General features: G+C 42.1%; 1 protein-coding gene across 1 annotated transcript in view; it reads right to left on the bottom strand.

Moving 5' to 3' along the window:
• Positions 1 to 12,682: 12,682 nt before the first annotated feature.
• Positions 12,683 to 17,780, bottom strand: part of MAPRE1 (microtubule associated protein RP/EB family member 1) — a 28,798-nt gene continuing 23,700 nt past the window's right edge. The window contains exons 6-7 of the mRNA XM_070420149.1: positions 16,779 to 16,931; positions 12,683 to 14,412 (exon numbers count right to left, since the gene is read on the bottom strand). Coding sequence (XP_070276250.1) covers positions 14,356 to 14,412; positions 16,779 to 16,931 — 210 coding nt within the window. The 3' untranslated portion in view covers positions 12,683 to 14,355. The remainder of the gene's footprint in view (positions 14,413 to 16,778; positions 16,932 to 17,780) is intronic.

The raw sequence follows: 17,780 nt of genomic DNA, 5'->3' as shown, positions 1-17,780 counted from the left end.
ACAAGAGGCAACCAATCGATGTGTTTCTCTCACATCGATGTTTCTCTCTGTCTTTCCCTCTCTCTCCCACTCTCCCTAAAAATCAATGGAAAAATATCCTCGGGTGAGGATTAATGAGAGAATGAGAGAGAGAGAGAGAGCCAGCCTTTGGGAAAGGACAGAGCATGTAGTGTTATGCCATGTCACTAACTGACCACTTTCAGACCTAGGAAGACCAAGAAAGATCTAGCCTGCTTCTCCTGACTTTGGCAAATTCCTCTTTTACAGATTCCCCTACTGAGGCTCAGCGAGTTTAGCAGATGTGCCAAGGTCCCACCTTACACATAACAGGACTCTGATTTATAAGGTGCTTCACTTCAGTAACTATATTGTTTCAAATCTTCAGTTGTCAGAATTCAAGCCCCCAAGAAATCCAGCTCTATGTTCCCCAGACAATTTGGTTCTGACTAGCCCAGACAGTTCATTTGCACACACGTGGAAGCTCATGTAGTCCTCTCCCTCCATCAGGGACTCACAGCTTCCTCCTCCTCACCTCCCACATCCCCCTAAAAGCCTTCCCCACCCCTGCATCCCTCAACAATCAACAATGCTGCCTCTCTTTAGCTCCTACTCTGATACTTGGCACAATGCTTCAGGTTACTAAAGGCTCAGATTCTCAAAGTCTGCCTCCCGCAAAAGACGGCAGGTGTGGACTATGACATGATAACCACTGAGTGCTGCTCACTGAGACGTGCTGCTTTGGGCTTTTTTGGTCAAGAAAACTTTAGTGGAGGTTGGATTATTCACTCTCCCAACCCCAACCCCACCAACCAAGCAAAATGCTCATCTCCTGTTAACTTTCATCCATCCCCTCAATATCTACACACATTTGTTGAGTGTGGACACTCAAGTGAAGAGTGTGGAGACCTGCCTTCATGGGGCCAGGCAGATAAACTAGTTAATCTCTCACCAGCCATGCAGGCCTGCAGATTAGAAATCTGAGCACCATCTTTAGCTCTTCCCTCTTCCTCCTACGCATTCTTACTGCCCCGCCTATTAGTTCTTACTGCGATCCATCTCCTACATCTAAATCCTCCTCGTATGATATCCCTGCCCCAACCTGCACCCTGGCCTTTTGCTGGAACAAGTACAGTGGCTTCCACTCACTGGGACCAGAATTTGGTTTTCCCTATCAATCCACCTCCCAACACTGGCACCTATCATCTTTCTGGAAGACAAATCTGATCAGCTCTAACATCTTCCAGGCTACTCCCACCACCTCCAACTACTGTGTGTGGCATTCAAAACCCTTTGCAATGCAGCCCTGACCTACCTTTCTAGTTTCAATGCACACACCATGGTCCAGGCACAGCAAGGGCTCTCTAACATCCCCACACAGCAAGCATGCCACTTTTACATACACTGTTCCCTCTATGTATTACTGACCATCTCGCCCAGAGGTGAACTCCTACCCATTCTTCACAGTCTGGCTCAAATGGCACCTCCTCCAAGGAGTCACCACTGCCACCTCTGTACTCCTAAACTTTGTTCATATCTGCCATGCATGTGTTATACTAATGCACGTGTCCATATGTGTAGACAGCATGGGCTAGAATTCTGCTTGGCTCCCTACCTCAGAGCAAATTATCTTGGGCATATCACATCGATTCTGTGAGCCACAAGTGTCTTCATCGGCAAAAGAGATCCACAATACCCACTTTGCAGGGTTGTGGTAAAATTTAAACAACATCTGAACACATGCAAAGGCCCAGCAAACTGCAGTCACACAATAAATGATGGCTCCTGTTATTACTCCTCTCATAGTGAGCGAGGGCATATTTATCTTAATTTAATTTATACTAATTATCTCTATAATTCCCCAGCCCCAAGTTCATAATAGATACTAAATACTTATCTAGCTTGATAGTAATTTGTACAGCCCATCGCACCATTATCACAACTGGGCTGAAGAAAATTAAGTCTAGTCCCTGGAGAGGCTGCCATTGGGTAGCCTCAGATTTGCTGCATTTGGCCCATGCAGTGCTTTAAAAAGGAAGAACCAGCCTGCCTTAGCACACACTTCAGTTTCCTATCTGGCTTTGTAAACATCTGAGTTTGCAACCCCTGGTGAGAGACTGATAACCGATATAGACTTCTATCCTGTGCCTATGAGTGATGTCTGGGTGGCACTGGAATACCCCCTCCCGTCACCAACTCCAGTTTTCTTACCTCTTCAGGTTGAAGACTCTCTAAGTTCTCGAAAGATTCTGATGTTAACCTAGAATAGGGAATCATAGTCACTTTAAGTCCAGTCTTTGTAAGGACCCTGTGGGAGGCTGACCTAGCTGGGTCACAGGAAGGGGGAAAAGAAGTCAGGGTTAAGGCAGGAGGGTGGCCCATGGACACACCCCAGCATGCATTTGATGAGCATCCCTTTTCCCATAGGGCAGTGGTTCTCAACCTTCCTAATGCCGCGACCCTTTAATACAGTTCCTCATGTTGTGGAGACCCCCAATTTCATTGGTACAAATTGAACATAATTAAAGCATAGTGATTAATCACAAAAACAATTATGTAATTATATATGTGTTTTCCGATGGTCTTAGGCGACCCCTGTGAAAGGGTCATTCAATCCCCAAAGGGGTCTCGACCCACAGGTTGAGAACCGTTGCCATAGGGGCCTCTCCAACAGGAAACTTTTCCAAGTTTACACCTGAGTTTCCTTTCCCTGATGGAAAGTTGTCCTTCTGAAGCCCTGGGGCTTCTCAAGTTACTCTACTCCTAGCTTACAGCCAGGGGCTTCCTAAAGGGTCATCCTTTTCAGACTTAGGAGGCCATGAGGTGACCCAACTACAATTGATTAGGAAAGTAAGGCCCAGGGACAGGCCTGTGTCCAAAGGGTCAAAGACATGCACCAGAGGGGAAGCAGGAGGGCCCAACTGTCCACTTCCTACACCTCCCCCAACACTGCCCTCTGATGCCCTCAGAGACAGGACTTCTTTGGGAGAAGTGACAGAACCCTCCTCACAGTAGCAAAGGGTCAGGGGAGAATGCGTAGAGGTCTGTTCCCTGCAGCTCTGCTCTGAGAACATAAATGACATGTTTCCACTGGATCCGTGGCACCTCCATGGAAGATGGGAGCCGGTGAGTTCACCTCTTTAGCAAGTCCCACCAGCAGGAATGGAGAGGGTACTCTAGGATGGCAGGGGAATGGCCAGGAAGGACTCAAGCCCCACACATGCTCAGTAGAGCAAATGAGCCAGCTTGGCAAAGGGCTCCTGGGGGAGGGAAGGAGAGGGGAAGAAGAGTGGGAGAGAAGAGAAAAATGGAAGTAGAATGTAGCACTTTAAATTACCTTGCCAGGGAGGCTGAATAGGATGAAGGGCAATTATGAACATGAGAGAGAGAGAGAGAGAGAGACAGACAGACAGACACTGGCCAGCAGAGCCCTAACCTAACAGTGTCTTGGCAGCAGCTCAGATGTAAGGACCAAAGGAGAGAGATGAGCCAAAGGAAAGGAGATTTGGAAGCCAAATCTCAGGGTAACTGAGGGAAATGCCAGAAACATTTCTAGAAAAGGGAGCAAAGAGGGAAAGTAGCCTGATGCATGTTATGCTGAACTGTCCAATTAGAAATAAAAAAACAAATACCTGGAAATGACACTTGAGGAGTGGCTACATTTAGGAGACAGAAAAAGGAGAAACACAGACAAGACAGGATGAGTCAGCGAGGAGGATGGGATGCTTCAAAGTGGGCCAAGATAAGAAAACGAAAAGGCCACTGAGCATGGCCGTTAAAGGTCCCCAGTAAAAAAAGGCTGCAGAAGTGGATTTCTGCACCCACTGCTGTTAAGCATATGTGTGCTAGCACAAGCACAGAGACCCCGCCCGGGAAATTATGCTCCATGTGTAATGGCAATTATTTCTGGCAGGTGAGATTACAAAGGACTTCTAAATCTCTATTTTTTTAATTCAGAAAAGGTCCACAGCAATCTTTAAAATTTATTTCAATGGTGGGCGGCGATTTAAATTCCTAACCTGTGAAAGGCCATTGTACAAGAGCGATTGCTGCAGCACTGTTCAGAGTGGCAAAAAACAAAGCGAACGACTCTCAGAAGAGGGATGTCTGAAAAATCAGCACGCCTGTACTCAGATCCTCACCCAAGCACTCAAAACGGATGCACTAGGAAGCAGGCACCCACAGACCCTGGAATCAGGTTCAAGGACATTTGGGTAGAAAATACCAGTACATAGAGCAGTGGGGGAGGGGAGCCTCTGGATGGCCCTATCCTCTTGGCCCCATGGGCTCTTTCACAGGTGGAGAGGGATGTGGCAACCCACAGCCTTCCTGTCTGGGTCTAAGAGAGGGACTGTACTGTCAATATGTTCCAAGTCATGAGTAGAGAGAAAAGCATGAAAGGACACACACTAGGTGTTGACATGGGTTATAGGGAGTTGGTGGCTAATGTGGCAAAAACTGGGAAAGAATAAAGGAATACAAAGAAGTCTGCACTAACGAAAGGCACATGTATCCTCACATTTATATAAAGCAGGAAAGCATGGGTACGTTTGAAGAAAATAAGCACGTTTTGTTTTGCTTTAAAGTCTTGACAATTCAAGTAACATCACCAACGAGAGAGCAGAAGGCCTCGGCATGCCTCCTGGTGTGCCGCACTCAGGGCCCATCACTGACAGGTGGTATTACCGACAAACACGCCTAACCTGAATCAAGTCTGGAGAAATGAGACAAACCGAAACTGCAGGCCATTCTACAAAATAACTGGGTTTTACTCTAAAAATGTCAGTGTCATGAAAAACAAAGAAAGGCTAAGGAACTGTTCCAGATTAAAGGTGACTAAAGAGAGCCAACAACTAAAGGCAATGACCCGAAATGGATCCCAGACTGAGGGAGGGGATGGAAGGGGGGACTCTAAAGGCTAGAGGGGTCAATGGGGATAAAAAGGGGACATATGTAATAGTTTCAACAATAAAATAAAATAAACCTCTAAGGGCCATTAGGACCATTAATGACAGCTGGAAGCGAGCTCCACATTCTCAGATATTACTGAATTAACATTCCCTGCTTTTGACTGTTGTGCTGTGGTTATAAGGGAACGTCCCTGCTGTTAGGAAATAATATACTTGAGCATTTCAGGGTAAAGGGGCAGTGTCTAATTTATTCCCAAATGGTTCAACAAACATATATAATGACAAAGCAAGCATGGCAAAATGTTCACAATTAGCCACTATGGGCAAAGAGTTCTTTACACCAACCATTCTTACACTATTTAGAAAATGCTAATTATTTCAAAACTAAAAATTTTTTAGAAAAATGTGTTTAATCAGAAGAGAGGGAACTCTATGTTCGTGGACTGAGGCAACCAATGGAAAAACATATTGGTGGAGGGCAACAGAGATACCCAAAAGATAATAAGGAAAAGAATAAGAAGCAGAGAGAAGTAGTCCTCCGATACTGGCAAGAAGAAAACTTCAGATATAGAATTAAATTTCTATTTAGAATAGAGAACGAGTAAGATCAGGAAAACCAGACCCATGGGCCTAAACCTATTTCCTAAAGTTTACCAGCTCTGGGGCAGGAGCCAGGAACTGTACAAACCTGGACACAGGAGTGGAGCTTGAACAGCCACTAACACCACACACTAGGGATGGAAGAATAACTGGGTTGCTGAATCATTGGTTTTTAAGAATCTGTAGAGGCAGATGACTTAAGGCCAAAGACAGGTAAAGAGACGCTCTCCTGTTCAGCCTTTGATCTCAGGCAAACGTATGTTAGGGCCCAGGTGTCCAATCTTTTAGAAATTACTTTATCCCCAAACCCTCACTCACCCAATATGATCTCCCCAGCCAATGTCAAAAGACACATCTGACAGAGGTTTACTGGCTTTCCCCTTCCATCTCGAGAAAGACATCTTGGCAGCTGTCCCTGTATCCAAAGTAGCTCCTCTCTGAGGTTGCCGTGGAACTCCGGAGGCTTCCACCTAACTGCAGAGTCAGCTGGCCACACTGAGAACCAGGAAAGGAGACAGAATTCCACGTGCAGAACACAAAACGGAACAACAGAATCCAACCCACAAACCATAACAACGCAGCCATTTTCATCCAATTTGAGACATTCTTTTTATTGATGAAATTGAACTTACAGCAGACAGTGACAGGAGCTACAGCACACATCGCCAGGACAAGTATCAGTACAAAACGTCCCACAGGACAAATACAGCACAGAATGCCCACCTCTCATGGAAAACGCGGAAATGCCAGGGAGCCTTGTGATAAAGCAGGTTCACCAAAACCAGAAGGCCAATTGGCCCCACAGTTCGTACAGGAAAGGGCACAGCAGCTCTCTTAACATGTCCTCTGTGTGAGTGCCAATTCTTTGAAAAGAAGGCTACAAGGGCACTGTATGTGAGATGGGGGTCCTACAAATGCAGGCTTCAGGGCAGGCCTGGACTTGGTGCAGCATTATTCACTCGGTCCATGGTACAATACAGCAGGATAGGTTGGCCAACAGCAAATCTCTTGGGGAATTTCAACCAGGGACATGGAGTCTGGACTTAAAGATATCCAGCTAAATCGCATTTCATAGTGACCTACATGTTACTGACATGTAACTGACCACCACACAAGACATTCCGCAGACCTATACCACAAAGGAGAACACCAACAGATAGAAAAAATTTCTGCTCCCATTTCATCAATAAAGATTTTGTCACATTGTAGAACATTAAAAGTAGAGTGGTTCAATGAAATGTCATAAAAGATACAGGTCTTTTAAACCAGTTTTACTAAACGAGGTCTTAATAAGCTAGGAGTGTTTATTTTTTTAAAAACAAGGCTCACAGGTCCTACATTTGACTGTCACCAGTGTGGTGTGTTTTTTTGGCTCAGTGCTTTCATCTCCAATACAATGTTATCATTTCTACTTACAGAAGTTCCTGCATTTGTCAATATTTTTATACAGGCTAAACATGCTAAATTCTGTTATAATAAATATACTTTTCCTTCCCTGGCAAGAAACATGAGAAAAAAAGGAGAAATATTAAGATGCATTCTTTTAGGTAAGGAAAAGTTCAGGATACCCCCACCTAAAAAGAATGTAAATTTAAAAAAAAATTGGAGGGGAGGGCATTTGGAAGAAAAAAATCTCCCAGATAAACCTCTGCACAAAAGTTAATTCTGAAAAAAAAGTTCCAAGTCCCACTTGAGACTAGTTCAGGCATCAACTGCCAATCCCAAGGAGATTCTGATCCCTAAGAGTGGAGATGGGCGCTGCCAGAGGGACAGCTGTACCCGCCTTAAGTCACCTGCCCCTACAGTTTCTTACAAAGCAATTATCCAGCAAACCAATCATTCTCCTTCCATCCCTAGCGTGTGGTGCCAGGCCTACTGGGAGGCAGATAGTTACCTGCTCCAGGGAAGGCACCTCCACTCCACTCAGCAGCAATGCCAATGTCCTCTCCAACTTTACCACTGGGTGTTTTAAAACATTAATACCTGTATCCTAATATACAATTATATGTTAATTATTCCTCAATAAAGTTTAAAAAACAAACTTATAGCCTCAACTTTTATATAATTTTTCGAAATTTGTAATATACAACTTGGTTTGCTAAATAGTTTGTAAGAATTTGTAGGGGCGGATGACTTAAGGGGCAGATTACTGCCAAAGGCAGGTAAAACTGTCCTAGAAATGGGTAGGAGATGCTCTCCTGTTCAGACTTCGATCTCAGGCAAACATATTAGCCAAGAACAGAGGCTTTTTCCTTTTCAAACACAAACAAGACTGATTTCAAAATGCTGTAATTCAAGAAAAGAGGCAGATTCTCAATGTGGCTACTTACCTATCTCCTCCCCCCAAGAAAGAAAGAAAAGTACTTCTTAAAGATGGGGTGGGCGGGGACAGAGAGTTAAAAATTCTTGGGAATTTTTTTTAAATAATTATTTCATTCAACATTGAATTATTATTTCGTTTCTCATCCATTAAAAATTAATAGGTAGAGAGGTGCATACTCAGGGACAGTTCGGGACAGCCTATAAACTATCTGTAGTAAAACACACAAACAGTTTATCCCATTTTCCAAGCAGCATTTAAAATATCAAAGTAAAAACAACAGTCATATATAATTACACATGGTTAATTCTCACACTATTTTTGTAGAAAAACATATAAAATACCCCCCCCCCCCCCAAAAAATGGCAATATCAGGTTAGAAACCTTTAGAATGCTAAAATCCAGACGACCTTGAGGTATGCTTAAAATCACTAGTACTACTTCAAAATATATAAACGGGCCCCTTTAGGAGAAATATAAATAGCAACATGATAAAACAACTGTGAAGCAAGCAAGAGAGGAAAGAAATCTGAAGGTCACTCAAGCTTAAACTAGGATGAACCATGACAGACCGGGGTACAATACATCTAGATTCTTGCACTAAACAGCGATTAGAGATGGATGTATTGGCAAAGCTCTCCCTGCAGTTTGCTGCGGCCTGCAGAAGGAAAGCCAAATATATTTGATGAACCACTTGTTACTTCTGTCAAAGCCTCTTCTTTTAGAGTCAAAACTTTTATTAAAACACAAAAGCTATTCATTTTACAATTTCACTGTCAATGAGAATTTTTTCAAAATATCTCATGTAAAATGTATTTAGCTGATGCTGAGAAACACTGACCTTTGAGCCTAATTGTCCCTCAACTGATGAAATTGGCCTCCAGAGGCAACAGTTGCCAGAACTGGGCACTCCCGACGCTTTCCTGGTCTAGTATCCTATTGGCTTCTATAGACTTAAGTAACTTTTTCTGGCTCAGAAGGGATGAAAGAGGCGCCCTTCTCGCTCTCTGAGCCAATGAAAAGCCGTGTTCTGCAAACCAGGAATACACGACCTGGGAGAGGACACTGTCTCAACTCCCGGTCCTTGGCCTCCTGACTATAAACGTCTCCCTCATTCATTTTGGTAAAGTTCAGAGAAGGGCTCTAGCCACACGCTCCCATTATATATTCTGTCTACGCACTTGTATGCTCATTTAACCTTGGACTTGACTTGTCTACACTACAAGTTGTGAATCATTCCTTAAGACTGAATCTTAGAAACTCAACTCTGTTCCCAGAGGAAACTAGTAAAAGCCATAAAGCCGGCTTTGTTAAGACTTTCCCTGATGGACTGAATCTCTCCTACCAGCTTCCCAAATCTAATTCTACCACCAAAACTGAAAGTTAAAGACATCAGTAAATAAAACAAATTACTCCTCCTCCTCTTCCTCATACCCATGTCCATCCTATCCACCCCAGTAGTAATTCCTGCAGACTGTGAAAACCACTCCAAGTAAACCAGGAAAGAGTTACGGGATTTTTTTTTTTTTTTTTTTTGAGGTAAGACATAGAATTCCAAACTGCTGACAGATCACTTTGCAATTTTAAATCTCTCTTGATACAAGGTTCTCTAGACTTTGGTGGCTAACCTGGTTTGCTTTCAAATGGTCACAGGTCAAAGATTTACCTCTCCTCACCTGCAAAAATATGTCTGTGAAGGCTTTCTTTTTTAAAAATATATTTTCATTGATTTCAGAGAGGGAGAGGGAGAGAAACATCAGTGATGAGAGAGAATCATCGATCGGCTGCCTCCTGCATGCCCCATACTGGGGATCGAGCCTGCATATGCCCTTGACCAGAATTGAACCAGGATCCCTTCAGTCCGCATGCCAACACTCTATCCATTGAGCCAAACTAGCTAGGGCTGTGAAGGTTTTCATCTTACATTTCAGAACCTCGGAGCCTTCAATAAAAAGAAAATACAAATTATTTAAATTTTAACATATATATGTATGATTTACGATCCTGAATTGAGGGGCCTAGAAATCCGACTCTATGCTAGACCTGCTTACCTAGATAACCAAAATAACGAAGCTATCTGACTAGAGCCTCAACAAAAAGTTTCTATGCTCCAAGAACTAAGGTAACATTACTTTCCAATTCAGACTAAGCCAAAAGGGAAACAGATCTTCACAAGTTATAACTGTGCAACAATCTGGCTTAAGTCTTCGGGTTAATGGTTCTATCTATAGTTAAGTTCAATGTGAAAGTATGGAAACCCACCCTGGGTTTTCTTTCAGGCAAGGACTCTGCATTCTCAGGTATATCCTCACAGGTGAAAACTATAAGAAAAAATACCAAGCATCAGAAATAAATATGAACTCATCTGGTTTAAATTTTTATAAATGGAAAGTATGAATTCAAAAGTATGACATATTGCCCTAGCCAGTGTGGCTCAGTGGATAGAGCATCAGCCTGCAGACTGAAGGGAACCCGGTTCAATTCCAGTCAAGGGCACATGCCTGGGTTGCAGGCTCAATCCCCAGTTGGGGGCGTGCAGGAGGCAGCCAATAATGATTCTTTTTCATCATTGATGTTTCTATCTCTCTCTCTTCCTTCCCCTCTGAAATCAGTAAAAATATATTCTAAAAAAATAAAAATGTTAAAAAAAAAAAAAAAAGTATGACCTAGTCACTTGAAATCAATAGCAACAGTGTCAGACCGGCAAAATGCGTGGTCATTCACAAACACTGACCACAGGCTCAGGTTCAGCTTGCTTCAAAGCAATTACTCCCACTCTCCGTTAACAGCAGTCAGATTTAGGTCACCCACACACTCGCAAGTTAATCTGATAAAGTTGACCAGGCTGAATTCCTAGGTTTTATTTGTGGACTATAGTAAACTATGGTGGACATCACAAAAGGAGTTCCTCATTCCAAATCTTAAAAACAATCCTAAAAGAAAAACTTCTCTTCTCTTTGGTTGTAGCAAAAGAAAATGCTTCCTTTCAAACACAGTATTTTATTCTTAAAGAAAATACAATTTTTTTAATCCATGAATCTTCATTTAAAAAAAATGGCTGAGTGTATTCCAGGGGTGGGCAAACTTTTTGACTCGAGGGCCACAATGGGTTCTTAAACTGGACAGGAGGGCCGGAACAAAAGCATGGATGGAGTGTTTGTGTGAACTAATATAAATTCAAAGTAAACATCATTACATAAAAGGGTACGGTCTTTTTTTTTTTTTTTAGTTTTATTCATTTCAAACGGGACGGATCCAGCCCGCGGGCCGTAGTTTGCCCACGGCTGGTTTAGACCCTGATCTCACTTGGAAAAAACGGTGAAAATCATAGTCTGAAAGTGAAAGGAGTGAGGCTCATCAATACCACCAAGCTGAAAAAGAAACATTGAAAGATCCTACTACTTATTTTACAAATACTCAAAGCCTATCTTAAGGAATCCTGACTTTTCAGGACACAAAACCCTGCCCTAAGCTTTTCTGATCTAGAAACAGAATTTCAGATTGGATCTGAAGAACCCATGCAGGGCCATCTAATGTCATAGTTGCTGTCAGCTCATTCTGATCCCAAAAAGCACCCAGTGAGGGAAGCACTTCAGCATCATCATCCCTGTTTTGCAGGTCAGAACATGAAGAGAGGTCAATTAGCTTGAAAGTCACAAAGCTAGGAGCAACCTAGAAGGACTAATCCCCCTTACCTGCCCACCCCTGCCAGAATTAGACTTTAACTTGCAGGTATATATGTAAGGGCAAAGTACAGGTCTGAGGACTACGTCAAGCCCAGGTCACCTGAGGTACATAGTAAAGGGCAGATTTTCAATCTCCTGACTTGAAATTTCTGGGGATGGACTGTAGAAATATGTTGTCCATCAAGTCCCCCAGGTGATCCTGAAGACCATCAGTTTGAGGACCACCAGCATGAGTGAATCCTAAATCCAAGCCAGAAAATCCATTTGTTTACTTATCCTCCATGCACCACAGAACTTGCCAAGCAAACCAAGCAGCTTATTCAAATTTACTGTATCAGTGACCTGAGTTAGTCACATTAAAAGAATTTATGTGCCTCAGCCTAAAGAGCCAGGTCAACGGACTTAGGTCAAAGGTAGTTTCAGCTTCACTCTTTCCAAGCTAACTTCTCAGTTGACATTACCCAACAGTATCTTCACAAACTCCATGCACTCCTGGAGATATCTTCTTTTACATTACCAACACATATGGTGTCAAATTCCTTCTGAAGATGCATACCATTAACTTCTAGAGGAAGTAATGTGGGTGTAACCCTAGTCAAAATCATCAAGTTGGGTTTACAAAGCATCCAAATTGTGGCAGGTACTCTAAAGAACATACAAAAAAACTGCCCTCTATCCATTTAAGTTGTTATTTCATATTGAAAATGGGAGCAAGTCTCCTTTTGAATTCATTTCTTACAAGAGAGAATTTTAAAAAGGAGAAAAAAATGGTGAAAATTTTCATGTTTATTTTATAGATTAAGATTGTGCTCCCGGCCTCTGAAACATACTTTCAAGAAAAAGGGAGGGGGAAAGTATCTCCCTATGGTCCTGCTGTATATCTCAGGAGGAAATAGCCTAAAAAGGTTATTTTCACAGGAGCTTGGCCAATCCTTGGACTTCAGGAAGACCTCTCATAGTATTATGAGAATTTACAACAGCTGGAGGCTGAGAAATGTAATGTGAAGAATAGAGGGGAAGAAAGGAATAGGCTGAGAAATAAGCACATTTGAAAAACAGTAAAAGATTTTTAAAAGATCAATACTAATTTAAGAAAGAAGTATCAGTACCTTATCATTTGAACCTAAAAGAACATACCAGGGCAAGACAAATTTCAGAAGACATGACACTCTTGAAATACAGAATTTTATTTAGAATCTGCTTAAAAGTAGAAAAAAAAAAAAAACCCTGTCAAGAAAGACCAGGTGGAAAATGGGTTCCCAATAAAATGGAATTTTAGGGCAACAAAAGTCTAAAGGCCACAAAAGAGAAATAGCACCACTGTTATTTGAACAATGGCTAGTTACTTGCATTTTTGGCATTGTTAATCACTGAATCTGGGTTTCTCTCTGAATTTCACACAGAGCATGCACTACACAACAATTTATTATAAAATACCTGCTTTCTACACACATTTTAGGACAAACTACCACCATCAACAAATCAATACAATTACATCAGGGGCTGAACAAGCTCAGTAGTGGGTGACACACATTTTGCAGAATTCTGCCAAACAAAGGAACTGAATAGAAGGTAGGCAAAGCAAATGAGGGGTGTTAAGGAATGAAATAGTTTAAATATTAATAATTAATTCAGACATGGTACTGTATTTTCTGCAAAAGAAAATTAACATTTAGTAACACGCTAACGAATTTTATCTCCAAAGAGATTAGTGCACTGGCAAAGTATTCTGATAACAGTGGAGGGCTGTGGACAGCAGGTACCAAAAACACCCAGCCTTGCAGATCTCAAGGTAGCGATGGCCTTCACTGATCACTCCCTTTGTCAGAAGTCCAAAAAGAACTTGCAGCATGATCACCTGCCTGCTGAACTTTCACTCTAAGCAGTAAACTTTAAGGAGCCAAAGAGGTGTCCCCAGTGGGCAAGGGATGCAGAAAAACATGTTAAATGTAAACTTGAAAGACAGCAAAATGGGACACAAACCCCCGTTCAAATCCCAGAGATGTGGGCAAGTCCCCAAAGTAGTTGTTAGATTTTAAAACTGAACACACCTCATTTCCCAAAGACACAATACACAGAAATTTCAGGGGTAATGGAAAAATCATCAGAGAAATGCTCAATGAATATCAAGCTATTCAACTCAAATATCTCAGGGTTGAAACATACCCTCTATTCATTCAGCCAACAATGCCTCTTGCAGAGATGCAATTGGTCAAGGACACCAAATGGCTTTAGAGAGCAACTTTTTAAATTTTCCTTCTGGGCCAAGGTTAGGCCTATGAAGATTCAAGCAGCTCTGCAAGGCCTGTGAACAGCAAGTTCTAAAGGTTCCAAGTTCTGGCCCTTCCTTCCCAGACACAAGGGCAACACACAAACTCTCCTATCAGGTTACATTTTATATTTTGAAATATGCAAACGTAATTTAAATACTCTTAAGGCATTCATTTATTAAAATGTTCTCTGCCAAGATTTCACATTAGCTTAAAATTAAAATCAGTCTTTACATTTCACTACTGAGGTATCCACCTCAGCGTATCACATAAAAACACCTTCTCCAGCAATCAGTGTTACCAGCATCCATATGGTGAGCCCATGGTCAGCCTCTTTGTTCCCTAAGTGAACCAACTAGATGTTAATACTGCTCTGCTACAAGGTAAAAGCTCCTAACTCAAACTTATTGAAAAAAGAGTGAAACTTCTGCAAAGTGCACTTTAAGAAGAGGTACTTTTTGCTTATGGAAAGAAACCAGTGAGTCCTCTAAAAATAATAAAAGGGAGTATTTTACAGTTAAGCACATGATTTGGAGTGAAGAATTCGGATGTTGCTCTGCTGGTCCAAGCTGTTAATACTCTTCTTGTTCCTCCTGTGGGCCCCCTTCATCAGGTATCACAAAGCCTTCCTAAAATAGGAAAATGAGAGGGAAAGCTATTACTCAACAGTGAATGATCAGCTTCTAATGTGGGTTCACTTTCCTCAAATTTAGAGTCCTGCCTCTACCACACACTTGGTGTTTAATGGCATAAGGCCAGGGTACCCCTATTTTATTCCTTAGGCAGAGGAATCACATCTCACAAAATACAAACACTGAGCACAATCAAATGGTAATGGACGTGTATACATTGGCTTGATTATAGTGATGATTTCACATCACCAAGTTGTACTTAAATATGTGCAGTTCATTATGTCAATTCTACTTCAATAAGATTCTTTAAGCCGAAACCGGTTTGGCTCGGTGGATAGAGCGTCGGCGTGCGGACTGAAGGGTCCCAGGTTCGATTCCGGTCAAGGGCATGTACCTGGGTTGCGGGCACATCTCCAGTGGGAGATGTGTAGGAGGCAGCTGGTCGATGTTTCTCTCTCATCGATGTTTCTAACTCTCTATCTCTCTCCCTTCCTCTCTGTAAAAAAATCAATAAAATATATTTAAAATAAAAATAAAAATAAAAAAAATAAATGTTAAAAAAAAAAAAAAAAAGATTCTTTAAAAAAAAAAGTTAGCCCGGCTGGTGTGTCTCAGTGGTTGTCAACCCAGGTCATGGTTGATTCCTGGTCAGGGCACATGCCTGGTTATGGGATTGATCCCCAGTAGGGGGTGTGCAGGAGGCAGCTGACCCGTGATTCTCTCTCATGATTGATGCTTCTACCTCTCTCTCTCTCTCTCTCTCTCTCTCTCTCTCTCTCTCTCTCTCCTCCTCTCCCTTCTTCTTTGTGAAATCAATTTAAAAAAAAACAAGTTACCCTCAACAATCCCTAAGGTCACCATAAATTTCAGTTCTACCATCTCCTCTCAATAAACTGCCTACACTATAGGCAGCTTTTCCTTTATACATTCCTTTGACAGCATTTAGGAACCATGCCTGCTATTTAGGAGTGTTGTGGGTGTTGTGTTTACACATAAACATGTCTGACCCAACACTAGTATCATGGGAAATCAGATTTGGGGCTCCCACCTCATACCAGCTTTAGGGTATTCTGGCATATACTAATAGCTACATTAACATAAAAATTAGACTTCCCTTCAACCATCATCTTATTTTTTTTTTTTAACAAATCTCTATGGCTGAATTTACTTAAGATATGACTCAAGTAAAATAATACTCAAAAAATAAATAAATACTCAGACTAGAACAAGAATCCCTATATCCTCATCATCTTTGTTTTTGTTATCTGGCACAGAGCAAGCCTGAAATAAGAATTTATTTAACAAATTATTCACTTTTCAGTTGTTTTAATCCCTCAAATTTACTTGATATGTTTGGAGAACAGTATTAATAACAGCATGTACCTTATATCTGTATACTACATATATACTACAAAGTACCTAGACATATACTATAGACCTTGCTAGGAATGCAGAAAAATTATAATATAGCCACTAAACAGTGGATACAGCAAGATACCAAATCCTAAATCGAGGAAAAAAGTCTTTCCTGGTCAGCTAATGTAATGATTAATATCAGCAGATTCAGCCAGACAACAGAGCTCAGTGGTTGAGCGTAGACCTATGAACCAGGAGGTCATGGTTCAATTCCCAGTCGGGGCACATGCCCGGGTTGTGGGCTCGATCCCCAGTGGGGGCCGTACAGGAGTTGAGCAATGATTCTCATCACTGATGTTTCTATCTCTCTTTCCCTCTCCCTTCCTCTCTGAAATCAATAAAAATGTATTAAAAAATATATACATATCAATATATATATATATACACAGACACACACACACACACACACATAATCAGATTTGGCTGTGTAAACACATGGATTCCCAATAAATCTGACCACAAAGCACTTTAAATGGGAATCAGACACACTCTTGGGAGGGAGGAGCAAAGGTACACTCTGACAGCTGTGGGCAGCACATAAAAAAGGAGCCATGTGCCTGGTTCTCCAGAGCATGCGAGGGGCCCTGATAAAATGGAGGCAACAACTCAGGCTGAGGGTTCTAGGCTGCAGGGTGTGGAGAGGGGATGGTGCGGCATGATCATTTTGTGGCACTCATCACCTATCAGTAGCCACAAACTACAGAAGCAGGGCAAACCAGCCACCTACTTCTTCCTATTCCTGCCTCAGGGGCTCACAGACCTCAAGGCAAAGGCTGAAGCTGGCAGAAGTGCCCTCTGGCTGACTTTGAAGAGTCAAAGATGAAGTCCTTTGTGAATGCTATGGTGGAACTCGACAAGCATCAGCACTGAGTTTGCCAAAACCAACCAGATAAAATTCATTTTCTCTTAGGTGGCAAAATGGCAAATATCCTCATGTCAAAACGTACATCTGTGGCATAGAGAATGTCCACAATCCTCTGCAATACAGGGTTGTTTTCCCCCTCGTTCTCCTGGCAAATCAATTCAATGTTCCTTAGCTTTCCAAAGTAGAAATCTCTTTCTTTCTCCAAGTCTTCGACAGTAAGTTTCAATACGTTGACCTGCACAAGACATTAAAAAGGGTGAGAAACTTGGCATTCATGTACCAGTAACATATCAGACAAACATCCAACCGAAAAGGAGATATGGTCTTTCATCAAATTCTCTAACATGGACAAAAACCCATTTTAGTTTAGTATCAATTTTCTCCAGCCCCAGATAAACAACATGGGCTTTCCCTAGACAGTTTGGCTCAGTGGATAGAGCGTCGGCCTGCGAAATGAAAGGTCCCAGGTTTGATTCCGGTCAAGGGCACATGCCGGTGTTGTGGGCTCGATCCCCAGTGGGGGATTTGCAGGAGGCAGCCGATCAATGATTCTTATCATGGATGTTTCTATCTCTCTCTCCCTCTTCCTTCCTCTCTGAAATAAAAAAATATATATTTAAAATAAATAAATAACATGGGCTTGTTCATGGCCACCTTAAATACAATAATTCTCACAAAAGGGCAGACAACGCCATGAACATTCAAGAACTTCTAAGGGACTGAGAAAAGATCCAGGAGCCTGACACAAACATAAAAGCAAAATCCAGCCCAGCAGGACTCAATCATAAATTGAGTCCTTACCATTGGTCCATCAAGTTCATATATTTTTGCATGTGGAGGTCAATGGAAACAGAGGACAGGGGACAGGGTAGAAATGGCAAGCCAGGAGGTTCCAGTTAAAGATGACTAATACTAGCCAAAGACAGCTAGGACTGAGGGAGGCCTGGGCACAGAAAACTCAATGGTTTTTCCCTTCCACTCCTCCTGTATATTGGGGGAAGCGGGAGGGGCGGGGGGGGATCCTTAACTCAGAAGAGAAACATCTTCTGTGGAGAATGTCCTGGCACCTGTCTGTCTCTGAAGA

Source organism: Myotis yumanensis, unplaced genomic scaffold, assembly GCF_028538775.1.
Source record: "Myotis yumanensis isolate MYYU_CA2020_CCGP unplaced genomic scaffold, mMyoYum1.0.hap1 SCAF_7, whole genome shotgun sequence".
Lineage (NCBI taxonomy): Eukaryota > Metazoa > Chordata > Mammalia > Chiroptera > Vespertilionidae > Myotis > Myotis yumanensis.
The sequence above is the reverse complement of the archived record's forward strand: the minus strand, read 5'-3'. Positions and strand labels throughout refer to the sequence as shown.